Source organism: Xyrauchen texanus, chromosome 5 (genome assembly GCF_025860055.1).
Source record: "Xyrauchen texanus isolate HMW12.3.18 chromosome 5, RBS_HiC_50CHRs, whole genome shotgun sequence".
Classification (NCBI taxonomy): Eukaryota; Metazoa; Chordata; class Actinopteri; order Cypriniformes; family Catostomidae; genus Xyrauchen; species Xyrauchen texanus.
Window position 1 is genome coordinate 1,422,824 of NC_068280.1, and position 20,618 is coordinate 1,443,441.

The 20,618-nt window shown below is 40.2% G+C and overlaps 1 protein-coding gene across 1 annotated transcript; it reads right to left on the reverse strand.

Moving 5' to 3' along the window:
- Positions 1 to 1,265: 1,265 nt before the first annotated feature.
- Positions 1,266 to 19,735, reverse strand: LOC127644066 (CMRF35-like molecule 5). Its single transcript, XM_052127076.1, has 7 exons — positions 19,646 to 19,735; positions 19,233 to 19,512; positions 3,492 to 3,541; positions 3,209 to 3,337; positions 2,585 to 2,674; positions 2,407 to 2,462; positions 1,266 to 1,547 (listed from the first exon to the last, which is right to left on the reverse strand). The coding sequence occupies exons 1-7, from the start codon at positions 19,683 to 19,685 to the stop codon at positions 1,266 to 1,268; spliced, it is 927 nt and encodes a 308-aa protein (XP_051983036.1). The 5' UTR covers positions 19,686 to 19,735.
- Positions 19,736 to 20,618: the final 883 nt, after the last annotated feature.

Below are 20,618 nucleotides of genomic sequence, written 5' to 3' on the forward strand. Positions count from 1 at the left end.
AGGTTGGATGGGGAGCGTCGGTGCACAGCCATTTTCAGATCTCTCCAGAGATGTTCAATCGGGTTCAAGTCTGGGCCACTCAAGGACATTCACAGAGTTGTCCCGTAGCCACTCCTTTGTTATCTTGGCTGTGTGCTTTGGGTCGTTGTCCTGTTGGAAGATGAACCTTCGCCCCAGTCTGAGGTCCAGAGCGCTCTGGAGCAGGTTTTCATCAAGGACATCTCTGTACATTGCTGCATTCATCTTTCCCTTGATCCTGACTAGTCTCCCAGTTCCTGCCGCTGAAAAACATCGCCACAGCATGATGCTGCCACCACCATGCTTCACTGTAGGGATGGGATTGGCCAGGTGATGAGCAGTGCCTGGTTTCCTCCAGACATGACGCTTGCCATTCAGGCCAAAGAGTTCAATCTTTTGTTCCTCATGGTCTGAGAGTCCTTCAGGTGCCTTTTGGCAAACTCCAGGCAGGCTCTCGTGTGTCTTTTACTGAGGAGTGGCTTCCGTCTGGCCACTCTACCATACAGGCCTGATTGGTGGAGTGCTGCAGAGATGGTTGTTCTTCTGGAAGGTTCTCCTCTCTCCACAGAGAAATGCTGGAGCTCTGTTAGAGTGACCGTCGGGTTCTTGGTCACCTCCCTGACTAAGGCCCTTCTCCCCCGATCTCTCAGTTTGGCCGGGCAGCTCTAGGAAGAGTCCTGGTGGTTCCAAACTTCCATTTACGGATGATGGAGGTCACTGTGCTCATTGGGACCTTCAATGCTGCAGAAATGTTTCTGTACCGTTCCCCAGATCTGTACCTCGAAGCAATCCCATCTCGGAGGTCTACAGACAATTTCTTGGACTTCATGGCTTGGTTTGTGCTCTGACATGCATTGTTAACTGTGGGACCTTATATAGACAGGTGTGTGCCTTTCCAAATCATGTCCAATCAACTGAATTTACCACAGGGGGACTCCAATCAAGTTGTAGAAACACCTCAAGGATGATCAGTGGAAACAGGAAGCACCTGAGCTCAATTTTGAGTGTCATGGCAAAGGCTGTGAATACTTATGTACATGTGATTTATTTGTTTTTTATTTTTAATACATTTTCAAAGATTTCAAACAAACTTCTTTCACGTTGTCATTATGGGGTATTGTTTGTAGAATTTTGAGGAAATAATGAATTTAATCCATTTTGGAATAAGGTTGTAACATAAAAAAAATTAGAAAAAGTGAAGTGCTGTGAATACTTTCCGGATGCTCTGTATGTGAAGGATTTGATGGTCAGTCTGCAGTTCGATTAATACTGTGATAGACCGACTGTTGACCAGAATCAATTGTAAGACACTGATACACATGATTCCTACTACTGGAATCAAGTTCTTGATCCAAATAATATGTTGCTGGTGGGGAAACATTGATGTAGTTGGAATCCTTATGAGGATCGGCCATGTTTCCTGGTTCGGTGGTTATAGGTCGGTGACACTCATCTGCAGCAGAAGTTTCATCATTATCAGCTGTTGGTGAACCTGGAAGGACTTTTGAGGTCACATTCTCATTTTCTATCTGTAAATGGTAAGAAATGACTGCTTCATCATCATCATCATCATTATAATCACCTCTGCACCATTTAACAAGAAATTATTCCTTGATTGTGTTACCTAAAGGTGAACATTATTGGATGTAAACAACTAAGTAGACAACTAAAAGTAATAATTTCCGATGGCAACTGGAAGTGTTTTTGACCAGTAGAGCATCCCAATGTCCAATGACTACATTAACACAAAGTCAATCCCAACCCAGTATTGACAACGCTTCACGGGCATGGAGGTTTAATTTTCCTGACAGTTTGTGAAGTCTGAATTTGTGCTTTTACAGCGACTATCCCAAGTACACCACACTTGCGAATGCAGCTTGCATCATTTCTGTCTCTAGTGTGCCCACAGAGAGAGGCTAATCACTGTATAACTGCATTAAAAAAAGCCTTGAATGGCCACTTTCAAGAGAAGATCACTAGGATTGGGCATATCTTTAATTGTAGACGTCAGCAGTTGAACCCTTCTGTTCCATACAAAATCAACACACAACAATGAGTTTTTGGATAAAAAGAAAGATATTTGGTCAAAATAGAATAATTTCCAAAAATGTCCAAACAATGATCGATTATTTGATCATCCCAATACAACAATGGTTCAAACAATGGCATGAGTTTGGGACCGAACTATCGGTTTGCCTGTCCAATAGCTGATTGGGGACGCTTTTGGTGAACACAGTCATTCATTTGCAAACACGTTTGGTGAAGCTAGTGGCTCATTCTTTAAAAACACTTCATCTTTCAGAAGACCTACGGTTCAAAAGTGTAATTTTATCAATGAAGATATTCAATAAAGGTCAGTTATGCTATAAATAGTTCATCCTGACTTACCTCTTCTCCTTTTCTAAATGCAGGACAAATCCCTTCAGCAGAAGAGGAGATCAGATCTGTGTAATTGTTTAAATGTTGCATTAGTGTTATAAATGTGCTTTCCACTTACACAAGGACCAAGTAGTGGAAAACTGCTGTAACTTCAGAAATATTTATTTAATATATAGATATATATTACCACAAGATTTCATTCGGATGAACACTATAACCAAAGGACCAATGAGGAGCAAAAGCAAAACCGCTGCAATGATGAAAATAACAACGTGACCTGAAAATACAAGAGGTAAAAAAAAGAAAATCATTTTGATTGTGATTATAAACTCATGATAATTAAATTAAGAGTTCTGTGGCTTTTAGTTACTTGTAACTATGTAAATACTGTATATAAATGCCAGTGAGTAAAAGTCAAAGATTACAAAAAACTTGTGAGTTATAGGCTTTTACATTGTACAGCATCTTATTATCTGAAGAGTGAAAGGAATCAACAGAAATTCAGATATTCTAGTGACAAACCAGCATTTCTCACCCACACCTATCATATCACTTCTGAAGACATGGAGTTTATGGAGTAGTTTTATACTTATGTGTTTTTTGGAGCTTCACAGTTCTGGTCACCATTCACATTCACTTGCATTATATGGACCTACAGAGCTGAAATGTTCTTCTAAAAATCTTTGTTTGCGTTCACACATCTTTGATGGCATGAGGGTGAGTAAATGATGAGAGAATTTTCATTTTTGGGTGAACATCTAGAAAAACACGCTGTAGTTTTAATGTTTAAAGAAAGAAAGAAAGAACTGACCTGTTGAGGAAGGAGACTGATCTGTGTGTGGGGTTTTGCTGGATTGTGGATTCAGTGATGAAATACTGAAATAGGACGGTGTGTTTTTTGAAAAGGGGGTGATGGTTGACACCTCGGTGATCATGTTATCTAGATGATGAGAAAAAAGATCATCTTAAAATCAGTGATTCTATTTATACTCTGGGACTCATTTTATGCATTGTACAATGTCGAAAAACATCCCATACAAAATAATTGTAATGCAAGTCAGATAAACTTGTAAGCAGTAACACTGATCACTTACCAGTTTTAACAAGCAACATTATCTCTGAATAGACATCAGTTTGTAAAGACCTCCGGACTGCACACCAGTATATGCCCTCATCCTCTGTTCTCAGATCAGTGATGGAGACAGTGAAAACTCTTGCTGTTGTGTCATCAGTCAGAGAGAATCTCTCGTCTTTAGCTGGAGATCCAGATTCAATGATGATGATTCTATTTCCTACGAAACACTCCCCTTTGCAAAAATACTTTACATGTGTTTCATATCCAGATTCATAGGGACATCTGATGTCAAGTGTCTTTTCTCTGTATCCAGTTATTGAAGTTGGATTACCAACAACATATGAACCAACATCCGAAAAACAAAACAAATAATAGATAATAAACTGATAATCAAGAGCAAGAAATTGCAAATATTGCCAAATATCAGATTTCTGATCTCGTGAAAACTATAAACTGAGGAAATCAAGTAAAACAGAGCAGGTCTAAAAATCCCTCAGAATCTTAATCTCACCTGTAATCATGCAAGAAAAGAAGACCAGAAGCTTCCACATGCTGAAATTTGAAGGTGCTTTGCTCAAATTTTATTAGAAAGTCCTCTCCCTTTAAGCCTAAAAACTATAATGTCTTTCTCTTCCGTACTGAGTTCATTTGATTTATCAGCAAACAGTGTTAAAGATTTCCTTCCTTTTCTGTCTGTGACTTTCACCACATTCACCACCACGCATGTCCACAGCAGGTCCTTCTGTCTTTCTTAACACTTTAAGCTTGTATGGGGGCGCCTGAGACAAAAACAACTGTCCCAATATAAACTACAGTCTTGACCAACACACAATAGGTATCTTTTGAAAGCGCAGAAGCTCTACTTCCCGATGCATGTACACATTATTACCAAAAATGAACATGTGATTTGCAATTTGCAGACAAATCAGAAGTGTTTCTTTTAAATCATTTATATAAACAAAATTGCACAGTGCATATTATTGCAATCAGTAAAAGTATCAAACTGATCAAATAGCCATGTGTATCCTGTGAATGTCACCTGATTGGCTGAGTGGGTTTAACTGTGATGTGAGTCAGGCATCTGACTGATTACTGTGGCATAAACAGTGAACATAATTTTGACGGCTGGTCCAATCAGACAGATGGTCTACTGTGGCACAAGTCACAGAAAATTTGAATGATGGTAACGGGAGGAATGTCACAACACGTACAGGCTGCGTAGCCACAAATAGGTCAATGGTGACCCCTGTCCATCATCGAATGCACCTACAATGGGCACACGACCCCTTTGAGCAGTAGAAGAAGGTCGCTTGATCGAAGAGTCCTGTCTTATATTACATCACATGGACAGTCGTGTGCATGTGCGCCGTTAACCTGGTTGAGTGATGGCACCAGGATGCACTGTGGGAAGATGACAAGCTGGTGAAGGGAGTGTGATGCTCTGGGCAATGTTCTGCTGGGAAATCCTGGGTCCGGCCATTCATGGTGCACATCAGTTTGACACGGGTCTCTTTCAGCAGGAGAATGAGCCCTGCCACACTGCACACATTGTTCGGGAATGGTTTCAGGTACGTAATGAAGAGTTCAAGGGGTTGCCCTGGCCTCCAAATCTGATTGAGCATCTGTGGGATGTGCTGGACCAACAAGTCCAATCCACAACCAACTCAACTTATAGGACTTGAAGGATCTTCTGCTAATGTCTTGGTGCCTGGAGTTTTATAGAGTTCATTCCTCAGTGTTGTTTTGGCAGCACGTGGAGAACCAACAGTATATTAGGCAGGTGGTCATAATGTTTTGGTTCATCAGTACATACATATACTGTATATCAGTATTTACACTGTACCTATAAAAAGCAACTATTTGTTATTGGTTAAGTTCATCCTTCTCATGGAGCTATTATTGCTTTGACCAGTGTTTCTGAATAAACAGTAACTACAGCAAAGATCGATCTTAAACTGGGTTTCTTATCAAAATAACAATGCAACAGCATACTGTACATATCTTAACATTAGCATCTTGTAGAAAATGTATGCATGTGTAGAGGTAGTAGTCCGTGATTACAAATGTCCTTTTCTGCATCGTGACGCTGTTTTGTGGTCTGTTCTGCATAACACAGTGGCTCATTTTAGCTTATTGCGGCCATTCAGCCGGTTTCGCGGCCGACCCACCGGACACCTCAGTTCTCCCGATGGCCAGCCCTCACCTGATCGGCCCCAAAGTGCGTCGGCCCACCGGGAAAATGTCAGATTACCAGTCCAGCCCTGGCTGTACGTAAAGTCTCATGCAAGTTGGGGCGTACAGTTCACACTAAGGGCTCAGTAACTACTAGTTAGTTGGTAACTAAGTCAGTACTTAATTTGGTTGCACCACTTGTTCTTTAGGCCAGACTTAACTAGTAGGTGGTAAGCTCTTCATAAAGTGATGCGTAGTCGCATAATATGACGTTTAGCTGTATTGATCCAATAAACAGCCTTCAAATTTATACACAAAAGTGTTAAAAAGCCGTGAACTTCAATTTGATCTTGTTACGGCTGATGTTCAAACCTCGTTTGCTCACGTAACTGTCAGCTGTAATTAATTATATCCCCATTAAATTAAGGTATGTAATAAAAGTAGATTTGATAAATAGTATATTTGTGTAATGTTTAATGTGTGTGTTCGTGTTTATTCTGTTGGTTTGTGTTTTCATGTCTTTTATTTTGAAAAGTCTAGTTCCTGGTTCTTGTCATGTGATATCATGTTTTCCTCCTTGTTCTTGTTTTCATTGGTTTATTGCCTTATCAGTTCTAGTTTGTCTTTGGTTTTAGGTTTTTACTCTTGTTATCTTGTTTAGTGTTCTGTTTGATCATTGGTTTATGTTCCCCCATGTCATGTATTTAAGCCCTCACCATTGTCCTTTGTCTAGTTTTGAATGTGTTTGTAGTGTAACTTTGTTGTTTTGTTTAAATCATTCCAAGTCTATTTTATGTTTAGCCATGTTTTAGTCATGTTCATGGTCTAGGAACTGTAATCTGTGTGATGTTGAGAGGCATTATGTTAAATGGTCTGCACTTATATAGCACTTTTTTTTTAACCTTAGAGGTCACCAAAACGCTTTACACTGTGTCCCATTCATACACCAATGGCGGCAGAGCTGCTATGTAAGGTGCTAGCCTGCCATTGGGAGCAACTTGGGGTTCAGTGTCTTACCCAAGGACACTTCAGCATGTGGAGTCATGTGGGCCGGGAATCAAACCGCCAACACTGCGATTGGCAGCCGACCCGCTCTACCACCTGAACCACAGCTGTAGCTTATTATGTGTGTTAACTCTTTGTGAGCTCCACCTGTGTTCACTAACCACAACCCGTTTCCTCATTGCAGTGGATATTTTTCTTTTCATTCAATAAAATGCTTTTCAAAATGACTATATTTTCGGTATGTTGTGTCAGGAATACTCTATACAACCCCCATTCATTCCATATTGTATTTATTATCACTGAAGCAATCATTGTCCTTACTGCTATACACTCACCTGCAACTGTATTAGGTACACCTGTACACCTTTATTCATGTGATTATCTAATCAGCCAATCGTGTGGCAGCAGTGCAATGCATAAAATCATGTGGATATGGGTCAGGAGCTTCATTTAATGTTCACATCAACCATCATAATGAGGAAAAAAAAAAATCAACCATGACATGATTGTTGGTGCCAGATGGGCTGGTTTGAGTATTTCTGTAACTGCTGATCTCTTGGGATTTTCACACACAACAGTTTCTAGAGTTTACTCAGAATGGCACCAAAAACAAAAAACATCCGGTGAGTGGCAGTTCTGCGGACGGAACCACCATGTTGATGAGATGGAGGTAATTGGATAATGGTCAGACTGGTCGAGCTGACAGAAAGGCTACAGTAACTCAGATAACCCCTCTGTATGGTTGTAGTGTGCAGAATAACATCTCAGAATGCACAACACGTCGAACCTTGAGGCAGATGGGCTACAACTGCAGAGGACCACATCGGGCACTTTATTAGGACCATAGTGTTCCTAATAAAGTGTTAGGTGAGTGTAAGTCGAGCACTTTGAGTAAGTCAAACTCCATTGTGACCTCTAGTTAATCTAAACTTGCCCACACTTTTCTATCATCACTTTCCTGAGTCTCTTTGCTCAGAACTGCATAGATCGGTTTATATGATGATTAGCCGCTCTCCTCATCAAGATTAGATGTGTGCTGAATTTACTAAATTATCCCCTTTACATTATGAGATTAATGAACACTTTTAAATTCTTTCCATTTTTAGACTTTCAAGACTGCACCATACATACACACATTCTTGAGGCATCAATTAAGTTGCCCTTTGACCTCCACATCACCACAACCAAAATGAACACCTGTCTTTAAATCCATGCCTGCATTAGGCAGCTTATTCCAGGCTTTTTTCAGCAAAAGTTAACAAGTAAACAATTATGGCACACAAAAAATTCCTTAAACGACAAAATCTGGAAAGGTAACACACAAATATCAAAGCATTGTTTCTGGCCAACAAATATCATCATTGATACATTGTACAAATGTATCATTTTGACTGGATACATTTAAAACACTTGCCCCTTTCAGTAAAAATCAATAATATAGTTTCTGGTGTGGATTTATGATGTTCGTTTATCTCCCCGGTCTTCCCTTAATGATGTTGAGTACAGTGCATCCGCAAAGTATTCACAGCGCTTCACTTTTTCCACATGTTGTTATGTTACAGCCTTATTCCAAAATTTATTACATTCATTATTTTCCTAAAAATTCTACAAACAATACCCCATAAAGAAAAAGAAAAGTTTGAAAGAAGTTTGTTTGAAATCTTAAAAAAAAAATAACGAAAATAAATCACATGTACATAAGTATTCACAGCCTTTGCTCAATACTTTGTTGAAGCACCTTTGGCACCAATTACAGCCTCAAGTCTTTTTGTGTATGATGCTACAAGCTTGTCACACCTATTTTTGGGCAGTTTCTCCCATTCTTCTTTGCAGGACCTCTCAAGCTCCATCAGGTTGGATGGGGAGCGTCGGTGCACCGCCATTTTCAGATCTCTCCAGAGATGTTCAATCGTGTTCAAGTCTGGCCTCTGGTTGGGCCACACAAGGACATTCACAGAGTTGTCCCGTAGCCACTCCTTTGTTATCTTGGCTGTGTGCTTGGGGTCATTGTCTGGTTGGAAGATGAACCTTCACCCCAGTCTGATGTCCAGAGCGCTCTGGAGCAGGTTTTCATCAAGGATGTCTCTGTACATTGCTGGATTCATCTTTCCCTCGATCCTGACTAGTCTCCCAGTTCCTGCCGCTGAAAAACATCCCCACAGCATGATGCTGCCACCACCATGCTTCACTGTAGGGATGGGATTGGCCAGGTGATGAGCGGTGCCTGGTTTCCTCCAGACATGACGCTTGCCATTCAGGCCAAAGAGTTCAATATTTTGTTCCTCATGGTCTGAGAGTCCTTCAGGTGCCTTTGGCAAACATGTCGTGTGCCTTTTACTGAGGAGTGGCTTCCGTCTGGCCACTCTACCATACAGGCCTGATTGGTGGAGTGCTGCAGAGATGGTTGTTCTTCTGGAAGGTTCTCCTCTCTCCACAGAGAAATGCTGGAGCTCTGTTAGAGTGACCGTCGGGTTCTTGGTCACCTCCCTGACTAAGGCCCTTCTCCCCCGATCTCTCAGTTTGGCCGGGCAGCTCTAGGAAGAGTCCTGGTGGTTCCAAACTTCCATTTACGGATGATGGAGGTCACTGTGCTCATTGGGACCTTCAATGCTGCAGAAATGTTTCTGTACCGTTCCCCAGATCTGTACCTCAAAACAATCCCATCTCGGAGGTCTACAGACAATTTCTTGGACTTCATGGCTTGGTTTGTGCTCTGACATGCACTGTTAACTGTGGGACCTTATATAGACAGGTGTGTGCCTTTCCAAATCATGTCCAATCAACTGAATTTACCACAGGTGGACTCCAATCAAGTTGTAGAAACACTTCAAGGATGTTCAGTGGAAACAGGAAGCACCTGAGCTCAATTTTGAGTGTCATGGCAAAGGCTGTGAATACTTATGTACATGTGATTTATTAGTTTTTTATTTTTAATACATTTTCAAAGATTTCAAACAAACTTCTTTCAAATCAAATCAAATCAAATCACTTTATTGTCACACTACCATGTACACAAGTGCAACAGTAGGTGAAATTCTTGTGTGCAGTTCCGAGCAACATAGCAGTCATTACAGTGACGAGACATATACCAATTACAGTAAACAACATACTTACACAACACAATAATTATATACAATTTACAGTAGACAATAAAGCAATATAGAATACACAATATACAATAAGTAAGAGTATATGAAATATATATAAGTAGTTGTATTGAGGAGAATATGTTGACAGTCCAGTGTGAGATTATAGATTAATAAAGTGCAGTGCAAATTATTGATCCTGATAGATCAAGTGTTCAACAGTCTGACTGCTTGGGGGAAGAAGCTGTCATGTAGTCAGCTGGTGCGGGTCCTGATGATGCGATACCGCCTGCCTGATGGTAGCAGTGAGAACAGCCCATGACTCGGGTGGCTGGAGTTTCTGATGATCCTCCGAGCTTTTTTCACACACCGCCTTGTGTATATGTCCTGGAGGGAGGGAAGCTCACCTCCGATGATGTTTCTGGCAGTTCGCACCACCCTTTGCAGGGCTTTGCAGTTGTGGGCGGTGCTATTGCCGTACCAGGCGGTGATGCAGCCAGTCAGGATGCTCTCTACAGTGCTGGTGTAGAACCGTGTGAGGATGTGGTGGTTCATTCCAAACTTCCTCAGCCGTCTCAGGAAGAAGAGGCGCTGGTGAGCCTTCTTCACAATGGCCTCAGTGTGGACGGACCATGTGAGTTCCTCAGTAATGTGGACACCGAGGAACTTGAAACTGCAGACTCTCTCTACCGGTGCTCCATTGATGGTGATGGGGCTGTGTTCTCCGTCTTTCCTCCTGAAGTCCACCACAAGCTCCTTGGTTTTACTGATGTTGAGGGAGAGGTTGTGCTCCTGACACCAGCGTGTCAGAGTGTGCACCTCCTCTCTGTAGGCTCTTTCATCATTGTCAGTGATCAGACCTACCACCGTCGTATCGTCAGCAAACTTAATGATGGCATTGGAGCTATGTGTTGCCACACAGTCATGTGTGTACACGGAATACAGGAGTGGGCTGAGAACACAGCCCTGCGGGGCTCCAGTGTTGAGGGTCAGTGATGAGGAGATGTTGCTGCCCATTCTAACCACCTGATGTCTGCCAGACAGGAAATCCAGGATCCAGCTGCACAGTGAGCTGTTTAAGCCTTAAGTTAAAGTTTCATATCAAGCTTGGAGGGCACTATGGTGTTGAATGATGAGTTGTAGCCTACAAACAGCATTCTCACATATGTGTTCCTTTTTTCCAGATGGGAGAGAGCAGTGTGTAGTGTAGATGCAATGGCATCATCAGTGGAGCGGTTGTTGTGGTAGGCAAACTGTAATGGGTCCAAAGAGGGGGGCAGAACAGAGCAGATGTAATCTCTGATTAACCTCTCAAAGCATTTGCTGATGCCAGTCATTTAAGCAAGTGACTGTGGCTTGCTTCGGTACAGGCACAATGGTTGATGTTTTAAAGCATGTGGGGACTACAGACAGGGAGAGGGACAGGTTGAAAATGTCTGTAAAAACACCAGCCAGTTGATTCGTGCATGCTCTGATGACGCGGCCCGCAATGCTGTCTGGACCCGCAGCTTTACGGATGTTCACCTGTCGGAAGGATCGGGTTACATCGACAACAGAGACGGAGAGTGAACCAACCTCTGTAGCGTCAGCCACGAGTGCTCTCTCTGCGAGGGCGGTGTTATTGTCCTGAAACGAGCATAAAATGTATTGAGTTCGTCCGGGAGAGATGCAGCGGCGTTCACGGCGGAGTCTTTATTCCGTTTGTAGTCCGTGATGGTATTAAATTACTTCTAGAGTCAGTGGTGTTGAACTGACCTTCAAGTTTGTGCCTGTACTGGCGTTTGGCTGCACTGATAGTGTTACGGAGGGCATAACTGGCTTGTTTACGCTCCTCCGTGTTAGAAGCATTGAGTGTCACGCAAACCTCGCCGTTAACCCATGGTTTCTGGTTGGGGTATATCCGTATTGTTTTGGTTGGAACAACATCCTCTACGCACTTCCTGATGAAACACGTTATGCTGTCAGCGTAAACCTCGATGTCCTCATCAGAGGCGGACCGGAACATCTCCCAGTCCGCGTGATCAAAACAGTCTTGTAGCGCAGAGTCTGATTGGTCCGACCAGCACTGGATCGTTCTGAGGGAGGGTGCTTCCCGTTTCAGTTTCTGCCTATAAGCAGGTAGAAGTAGAACGGAAGAGTGGTCCGATTTGCCAAATGGGGGGTGGGGGAGGAATTTGTAGCCATACCGGAAAGGAGAGTAACAGTCATCTAAAACCCGGTCCCCTCATGTGTTGAAGTTTATGTGTTGGTGGTACTTTGGTGCTATTGTTTTAAAATTAGCTTTGATGAAGTCCCCGGCAACAATGAACGCAGCCTCAGGGTGCGCGGTTTCCTGCTCACTTATACACCCATACAGTTCCCTGAGTGCCCGGTCTGTGTCGGCTTGTGGGGGAATGTACACAGCTGTGATAATGACCACTGTGAATTCCCTCGGTAGCCAGAATGGTCGACACAGAAGCATGAGATATTCCAGATCAGGAGAGCAGAAAGACTTGATGAAATGTACGTTCCTCTGATCACACCATGATTTGTTGATCATAAAACATACACCACCACCTCTGCTTTTACCTGAGAGGTCTTTCGCTCTGTCCGCTCGGTGCACGGAAAAGCCCGTGATTTCGATGGCCGAGTCTGGAATCTCCGCAGCCAGCCAGGTTTCTGTAAGGCATATTCACGTCTTCATTATGGGGTATTGTTTGTAGAATTTTGAGGAAAATAATGAATTTAATCAATTTTGGAATAAGGCTGTAACATAACAAAATGTGGAAAAAGTGAAGTGCTGTGAATACTTTCCAGATGCTCTGTATGTGAAGGATTTGATGGTCAGTCTGCAGTTCGATTAATACTGCGATAGACTGACTGTTGACCAGAATCAATTGTAAGACACTGATACACAAGTTCTTGATCCAAATAATATGTTGCTGGTGGGGAAATATTGATGTAGTTGGAATCCCTATGAGGATTGGCCATGTTTCCTGGTTCAGTTGTTATAGGTCGGTGACACTCATCTGCAGCAGAGGTTTCATCATTATCAGCTGTTGGTGAACCTGGAAGGACTGTTGAGGTCACATTCTCATTTTCTATCTGTAAATGGTTAGAGATGACTGCTTCATCATCATAATCATCATTATAATCACCTCTGCACCATTTAACAAGAAATTAACCTTGATTGTGTTACCTAAAGGTGAACATTATTGGATGTAAACAACTAATTAGACAACTAAAAGTAATCGTTTCCGATGGCAACTGGAAGTGTTTTTGACCAGTAGAGCATCCCAATGTCCAATGACTACATTAACACAAAGTCAATCCCAACTCAGTATTGACAACGCTTCACGGGCATGGAGGTTTAACTTTTGTGAAGTCTGAATTTGTGCTTTTACAGCGACTATCCCAAGTACACCACACTTGCGAATGCAGCTTGCATCATTTCTGTCTCTAGTGTGCCCACAGAGAGAGGCTAATCACTGTATAACTGCATTAAAAAAAGCCTTGAATGGCCACTTTCAAGAGAAGATCACTAGGATTGGGCATATCTTTAATTGTAGACGTCAGCAGTTGAACCCTTCTGTTCCATACAAAATCAACACACAACAATGAGTTTTTTGGATAAAAAGAAAGATATTTGGTCAAAATAGAATAATTTCCAAAAAATGTCCAAACAATGATCGATTATTTGATCATCCCAATACAACAATGGTTCAAACAATGGCATGAGTTTGGGACCGAACTATCGGTTTGCCTGTCCAATAGCTGATTGGGGACGTTTTTGGTGAACACAGTCATTCATTTGCAAACACGTTTGGTGAAGCTAGTGGCTCATTCTTTAAAAACACTTCATCTTTCAGAAGACCTACGGTTCAAAAGTGTAATTTTATCAATGAAGATATTCAATAAAGGTCAGTTATGCTATAAATAGTTCATCCTGACTTACCTCTTCTCCTTTTCTAAATGCAGGACAAATCCCTTCAGCAGAAGAGGAGATCAGATCTGTGTAATTGTTTAAATGTTGCATTAGTGTTATAAATGTGCTTTCCACTTACACAAGGACCAAGTAGTGGAAAACTGCTGTAACTTCAGAAATATTTATTTAATATATAGATATATATTACCACAAGATTTCATTTGGATGAACACTATAACCAAAGGACCAATGAGGAGCAAAAGCAAAACCGCTGCAATGATGAAAATAACAACGTGACCTGAAAATACAAGAGGTAAAAAAAAAGAAAATCATTTTGATTGTGATTATAAACTCATGATAATTAAATTAAGAGTTCTGTGGCTTTTAGTTACTTGTAACTATGTAAATACTGTATATAAATGCCAGTGAGTAAAAGTCAAAGATTACAAAAAACTTGTGAGTTATAGGCTTTTACATTGTACAGCATCTTATTATCTGAAGAGTGAAAGGAATCAACAGAAATTCAGATATTCTAGTGACAAACCAGCATTTCTCACCCACACCTATCATATCACTTCTGAAGACATGGAGTTTATGGAGTAGTTTTATACTTATGTGTTTTTTGTAGCTTCACAGTTCTGGTCACCATTCACATTCACTTGCATTATATGGACCTACAGAGCTGAAATATTCTTCTAAAAATCTGTGTTTGCGTTCACACATCTTTGATGGCATGAGGGTGAGTAAATGACGAGAGAATTTTCATTTTTGGGTGAACATCTAGAAAAACACGCTGTAGTTTTAATGTTTAAAGAAAGAAAGAAAGAACTGACCTGTTGAGGAAGGAGACTGATCTGTGTGTGGGGTTTTGCTGGATTGTGGATTCAGTGTTGAAATACTGAAATAGGACGGTGTGTTATTTGAAAAGGGGGTGATGGTTGACACCTCGGTGATCATGTTATCTAGATGATGAGAAAAAAGATCATCTTAAAATCAGTGATTCTATTTATACTCTGGGACTCATTTTATGCATTGTACAATGTCGAAAAACATCCCATACAAAATAATTGTAATGCAAGTCAGATAAACTTGTAAGCAGTAACACTGATCACTTACCAGTTTTAACAAGCAACAAAATCTCTGAATAGACATCAGTTATGAATAAAGACCTCCGGACTGCACACCAGTATATGCCCTCATCCTCTGTTCTCAGATCAGTGATGGAGACAGTGAAAACTCTTGCTGTTGTGTCATCAGTCAGAGAGAATCTCTCGTCTTTAGCTGGAGATCCAGATTCAATGATGATGTTTTTATTTCCTAAGTTACACTTCCCTTTGCAAAAATACTTTACATGTGTTTCATATCCAGATTCATAGGGACATCTGATGTCAAGTCTCTTTTCTCTGTATCCACTTATTGAAGTTTGAGTACCAACAACATATGAACCAACATCTGAAAAACAAAACAAATATCATAATAAACTGATAATCATGAGCAAGAAATTGCAAATATTGCCAAATATCAGATTTCTGATCTCGTGAAAACTATAAACTGAGGAAATCAAGTAAAACAGAGCAGGTCTAAAAATCCCTCAGAATCTTAATCTCACCTGTAATCATGCAAGAAAAGAAGACCAGAAGCTTCCACATGGTGAAATTTGAAGGTGATTTGCTCAAATTATATTAGAAAGTCCTCTCCCTTTAAGCCTAAAAACTATAATGTCTTTCTCTTCCGTACTGAGTTCATTTGATCTGTCAGCAAATAGTGATAAAGATTTCCTTCCTTTTCTGTCTGTGACTCTCACCACATTCACCACCACGCATGTCCACAGCAGGTCCTTCTGTCTTTCTTAACACTTTAAGCTTGTATGGGGGCGCCTGAGACAAAAACAACTGTCCCAATATAAACTACAGTCTTGACCAACACACAATAGGTATCTTTTGAAAGCGTCAAACGAGTCCACACACACAAGATAATCAGATGTATAGATCATTAGATAATCCACATGAAGCACAATGTTACATATGACCACCAGGAGATGGCGCCAAATACACGACACAGACTCAATGATGACTCAAATGACACAGAATGAAACTCATTCTGTGAAATCTCATGAGTAAAATCATGTGTGCATGCTATGCAAACCTTTAGTCATTGTTGTGTTTGCATGTGTAATTAGTTCTTATGTACAATTATTATCTTTTATTTGTTTGGAGATGTTTTTGGACACATGGACACTATGATAAATAATTTTTGTTAACTTTTGATTGCTTTGTCGTATCATTTGACATGATTGGGAACAATATGATTGGGAGCTGTTTTTCTGAGGCACCTTATTTACAGAGATATATAATGTCAGATCAGAAAAAATAACAGAGAAGTACATTTTGGGGATCTTCAGCAATTTCTTAGGATGATAGTCCAGAATGTATCATAATCTATATCATTATAACATTTTTAATCTTATACTACTATTAGAACGAACTGGTGTCTGCAAATAGGTGATAAAAAGAGAAATGATGACCAGTCACAGCATCATAAAGATACACTTTCCCATATAAAGCACATAGACATCTTGATGTTGATTTAAAAAAAAAAAAAAAAAAAAAAAAACAGTTCATGGACATCACCTGTTTCTGCACATCAACTAAACATCAACTCTTCTACTGAACAAGAGACATTTCATGAGTTCAGTGTTTTCTGATGCAGCTGATATCAGGCAGAAGAAACTATAAAGTTTCAGTGATTAAATAAATAAAGAGTTAATGGTCCTGCACCATGCATTATTTCATATAAACTGTAGAGGGCGCAGTGTAGTAAACACATAGTATCACATTATTTGCCATGGCCATTCAAAATAATATTATTAGTAAATGAAAGTACACTCATGGCATCAACTATTTTATTTTATTACATAGACATTCAAAAGAATGTTGGAAATGTTTATTTCTTTATATATATTTATGTTATGCTAACAGAGTGAAGAATTTTTAGAATTTGCTAAAAATTAGGGAGTGGTGGTGGTGTAGTGGTCTAAGCACATAACTGGTAAACTGGTATTCAGAAGGTCGCTGGTTTGATCCCCACAGTCACCACCATTGTGTCCTTGAGTAAGACACTTAACTCCAGGTTGCTCCGGGGGGATTGTCCCTGTAATAAGTGCACTGTAAGTCACTTTGGATAAAAGCGTCTGCCAAATGCATAAATGCTACAATTAAAATGTATTTAATTTATAAATTCAAAGCTCATGTGCACACATTTTTAAACAGCGGAATAGATCATCGAGTTTAAATCAATGGCATTTGATTCCTGTTAAGTCCGAACAGATGAATAAAGTGTTTCGTCCCCTGAAATCTTCTCATTGTTGTTGATATTACAGTCAGGCTCCTTGATAAAAACCACAGAAGCATAGTACAGACTGTCTGATTGTGATGTGAAGTTCAGTGTGGCATTGTTACACAAATCAGATGATGTCACAGTGGATCTCTTTTGCATGTACTTTTGTTTGATAAATATGAAGAGGAGGACTGTTAAAATCAGCATAAGTGCGCCAAGACCACCGGCAATATAAACCAAATATTCTGAGGATAGAAACAAGACAAACATGAGCATGAATCAATTAATAATATCATATTTTAATCTTAACTAGCATTATATACTGTACATTTCATCCAAGAACACCAAAGGCCAGTTGTAAGAAACCCTTGCGTGTCTGTCACTGCTTCTTAAGTTAAGGGGCTTCTTACAACCAGCCCCAGTACTTTAGAGACTATTTTATTACCAGACACTGCTGATCTGTTTGAGGTTACTGGTGGTGTTGAAGATGCAGTCCACTTCGAAATCGCTGATGTTCCTTTATTTTCTAAAATAAATAAAAATAAATATTGCTCTGAAACTTGCCGTAGGGTGTCAGAAGTGGATGGAGCTACAATAGATGTATGCGGCTACACTGGATGGATAGTTACACTTGATGGATGGATGGATTGGTGCAGCTACACAGATGAATGGATGGATGGACAAATAGATGCAGCTACATTATATGGATATAAGGATGCAGCTACAATGAAAGGATGGATGCAGCTTCATTGGATGAACTTCTAGATGGATGGATGAATGGAGGAATTGATTCAGCTACATTGGATGAATGAATTGATGGACAGATGGATGAAGCTATATTAGATGGATGTATGGATGGATGAATGGATCCAGGCTCACACTGTATGGATGGAAGCAGCTACACTGAAAGGATGGTAATGCATGGATGGATGATAAGTGGACTGATGGATGCAGCTACACAATATGGATGGATAGACGTGGTTGCATTGGATTGATAGACGGTAGATGAATGGATGCAGCTACATTGTATGGATAGCTTGATAGATAGATGGATGGATGGATGCGGTTACATTAGATGGATGGATGGATGCAAGCAGCATTGGATGGAAGGATGGATGGATGGATACAGGCAACACTGGATGGATGGATAGATGCAGCTACACTGGATGGATGGAGGATGGATGATGAATGAGAGATAGACGGATGGATGCAGCTAAATTGGATGGATGATGGACGGATGGAAGTAGCTACACTGCATGGATGGCTGGATGGATAGATGCAAGCAGTATTGGATGGATGGATGGCTGAATGTATGGATACAAGCAGTATTGGAAGGATGGATGCAGCTACATTGGATGAATGAATGGATAGATGGATGCAGCTAAATTGAATGGATGATATGTGAATTGATGGATCCAGCTACACTGTATGGATAGATGCAGCTACACTGGATGGATGTACCTGTTGTTTCTCTTGTTGTTCTTCTTGCAGGTTGTCTGGATGTACTTACTTGGACAGGAATTTGTGTCGTGCCTGTGAATGATACAAACTGTTAGAGAAAGTAAAGAAAAAACAAACTTTGCCAATGTGGTAGAGAGTCAGCAAATAATTAAATAAACAAATCTGTGACTCCATAGATTTGAAAGGTGGAAGGCAACAGAGGTGTGACTGATCATTCTTAATATTGCTGCAAGTTAAAACAAAATAAAAATTCATATTTCCACACTAAAGAAAAATGTAGAAATTACTACTGTCTACTGATAAACCAGCATGACGATTAAAGTAGAATTAGGGCTGCAAATATTTACTCAAAGTGTCACGAAATGCCCTGATCCAGCACTGGTTAGTTCTCAGCAGAACTGAACTGGCTTTTTATGACACTATCGGTAAGGTTTAGGTTTAAGGTTTAGGGTAGGATGTTAGGTTTTGTTGACGTATACCCTCTTTTACTACAAATTCTCCTCTCTGCCCAGTAGGTGGCAATATGTATGAAGAATGCAAATCGGCAAAAACAAATGTGAGAGTGGAGATTTACAGTAAAAAAGGGCTTTAATATTGATCTGTTTCTCACCCACACCTATCAGATCACTTCTGAAGACATGGAGTTTTCATTTTGTGCATTGTATAATGTCGAAAAAGATCCCACACAAAATAATTGTAACGCAAGGCAGCTAAACTTGTAAGCAGTAACACTGATCACTTACCAGTTTTAACAAGCAACATTATCTCTGAATAGACATCAGTTATATGTAAAGACCTCCGGACTGCACACCAGTATTTGCCCTCATCCTCTGTTCTCAGATCAGTGATGGAGACAGTGAAAACTCTTGCTGTTGTGTCATCAGTCAGAGAGAATCTCTCGTCTTTAGCTGGAGATCCAGATTCAATGATGATGTTTCTATCTAAGAAACACTCCCCTTTGCAAAAATACTTTACATTTCTTTCATATCCAGATTCATAGGGACAGCTGATGTCAAGTGTCTTTTCTCTGTATCCAGTTATTGAAGTTGGATTACCAACAACATCTGAACCAACATCTGAAAAACAAAACAAATATCATAATAAACTGATAATCATGAGCAAGAAATTGCAAATATCAGATTTCTGATCTCGTGAAAACCATAAACTGTGGAAATCAAGTAAAAAAATCCCTCAGAATCTTAATCTCACCTGTAATCATGCAAGCAAAGAAGACCAGAAGCTTCCACATGCTGAAATTTGAAGGTGCTTTGCTCAAATTATATTAGAAAGTCCTCTCCCTTTAAGCCTAAAAACTTTAATGTCTTCCTCTTCCGTATTGAGTTCATTTGATCTGTCTGCAAATAGTGTTAAAGATTTCCTTCCTTTTCTGTCTGTGACTCTCACCACATTCACCACCACGCATGTCCACAGCAGGTCCTTCTGTCTTTCTTAACACTTTAAGCTTGTATGGGGGCGCCTGAGACAAAAACAACTGTCCCAATATAAACTACAGTCTTGACCAACACAAAATAGGTATCTTTTGAAAGCGCAGAAGCTCTACTTCCCGATGCATGTACACATTATTACCAAAAATGAACATGTGATTTGTGTTGTGTGTTACAATCTTAATCAGTATATATGTGTGCGACTAATCTTAAACAAAGTATGCCTGTCAACAAATGATGAATGATGTGTGTAACTAACTAGAAATTATATGTAAAATGCTTAAAGGAAACTGCAGCTGCATTTCTGACACAGGAGATGAGAGGAACCTAGAGACAGTTTATACATTGGAAATTCTTTAGGCAAAAAACTGATAAGAATGAACCAATGGGAGGTAAAACCAGTAATCCCACTGCAGCAAAAACCAACCAACGGAATGAGTGGAACTTATCTCTTAGAATATTGGAGATGACCCGGTGGCAAAAATAAGCCAATGAAAAGAGTAAAACCTTGAGAACAAAGGAACACCCTGGGTCAGAAATGTAGAAAAGAAGGGAAGACAGGAGAAACTGGGTCTTTTTGAGCGGAGCTTACGGGTGAAGCAGACTAGATCCCCAGCTGGCTGAATGATTTTTGTACTTATTCTTTCTTGTTAATAAATACAATTTGTACTTTGAAAACTTGACTTCGTCTCCTCAAAAAAGAACACAACATTTGCAATTTGCAGACAAATCAGAAA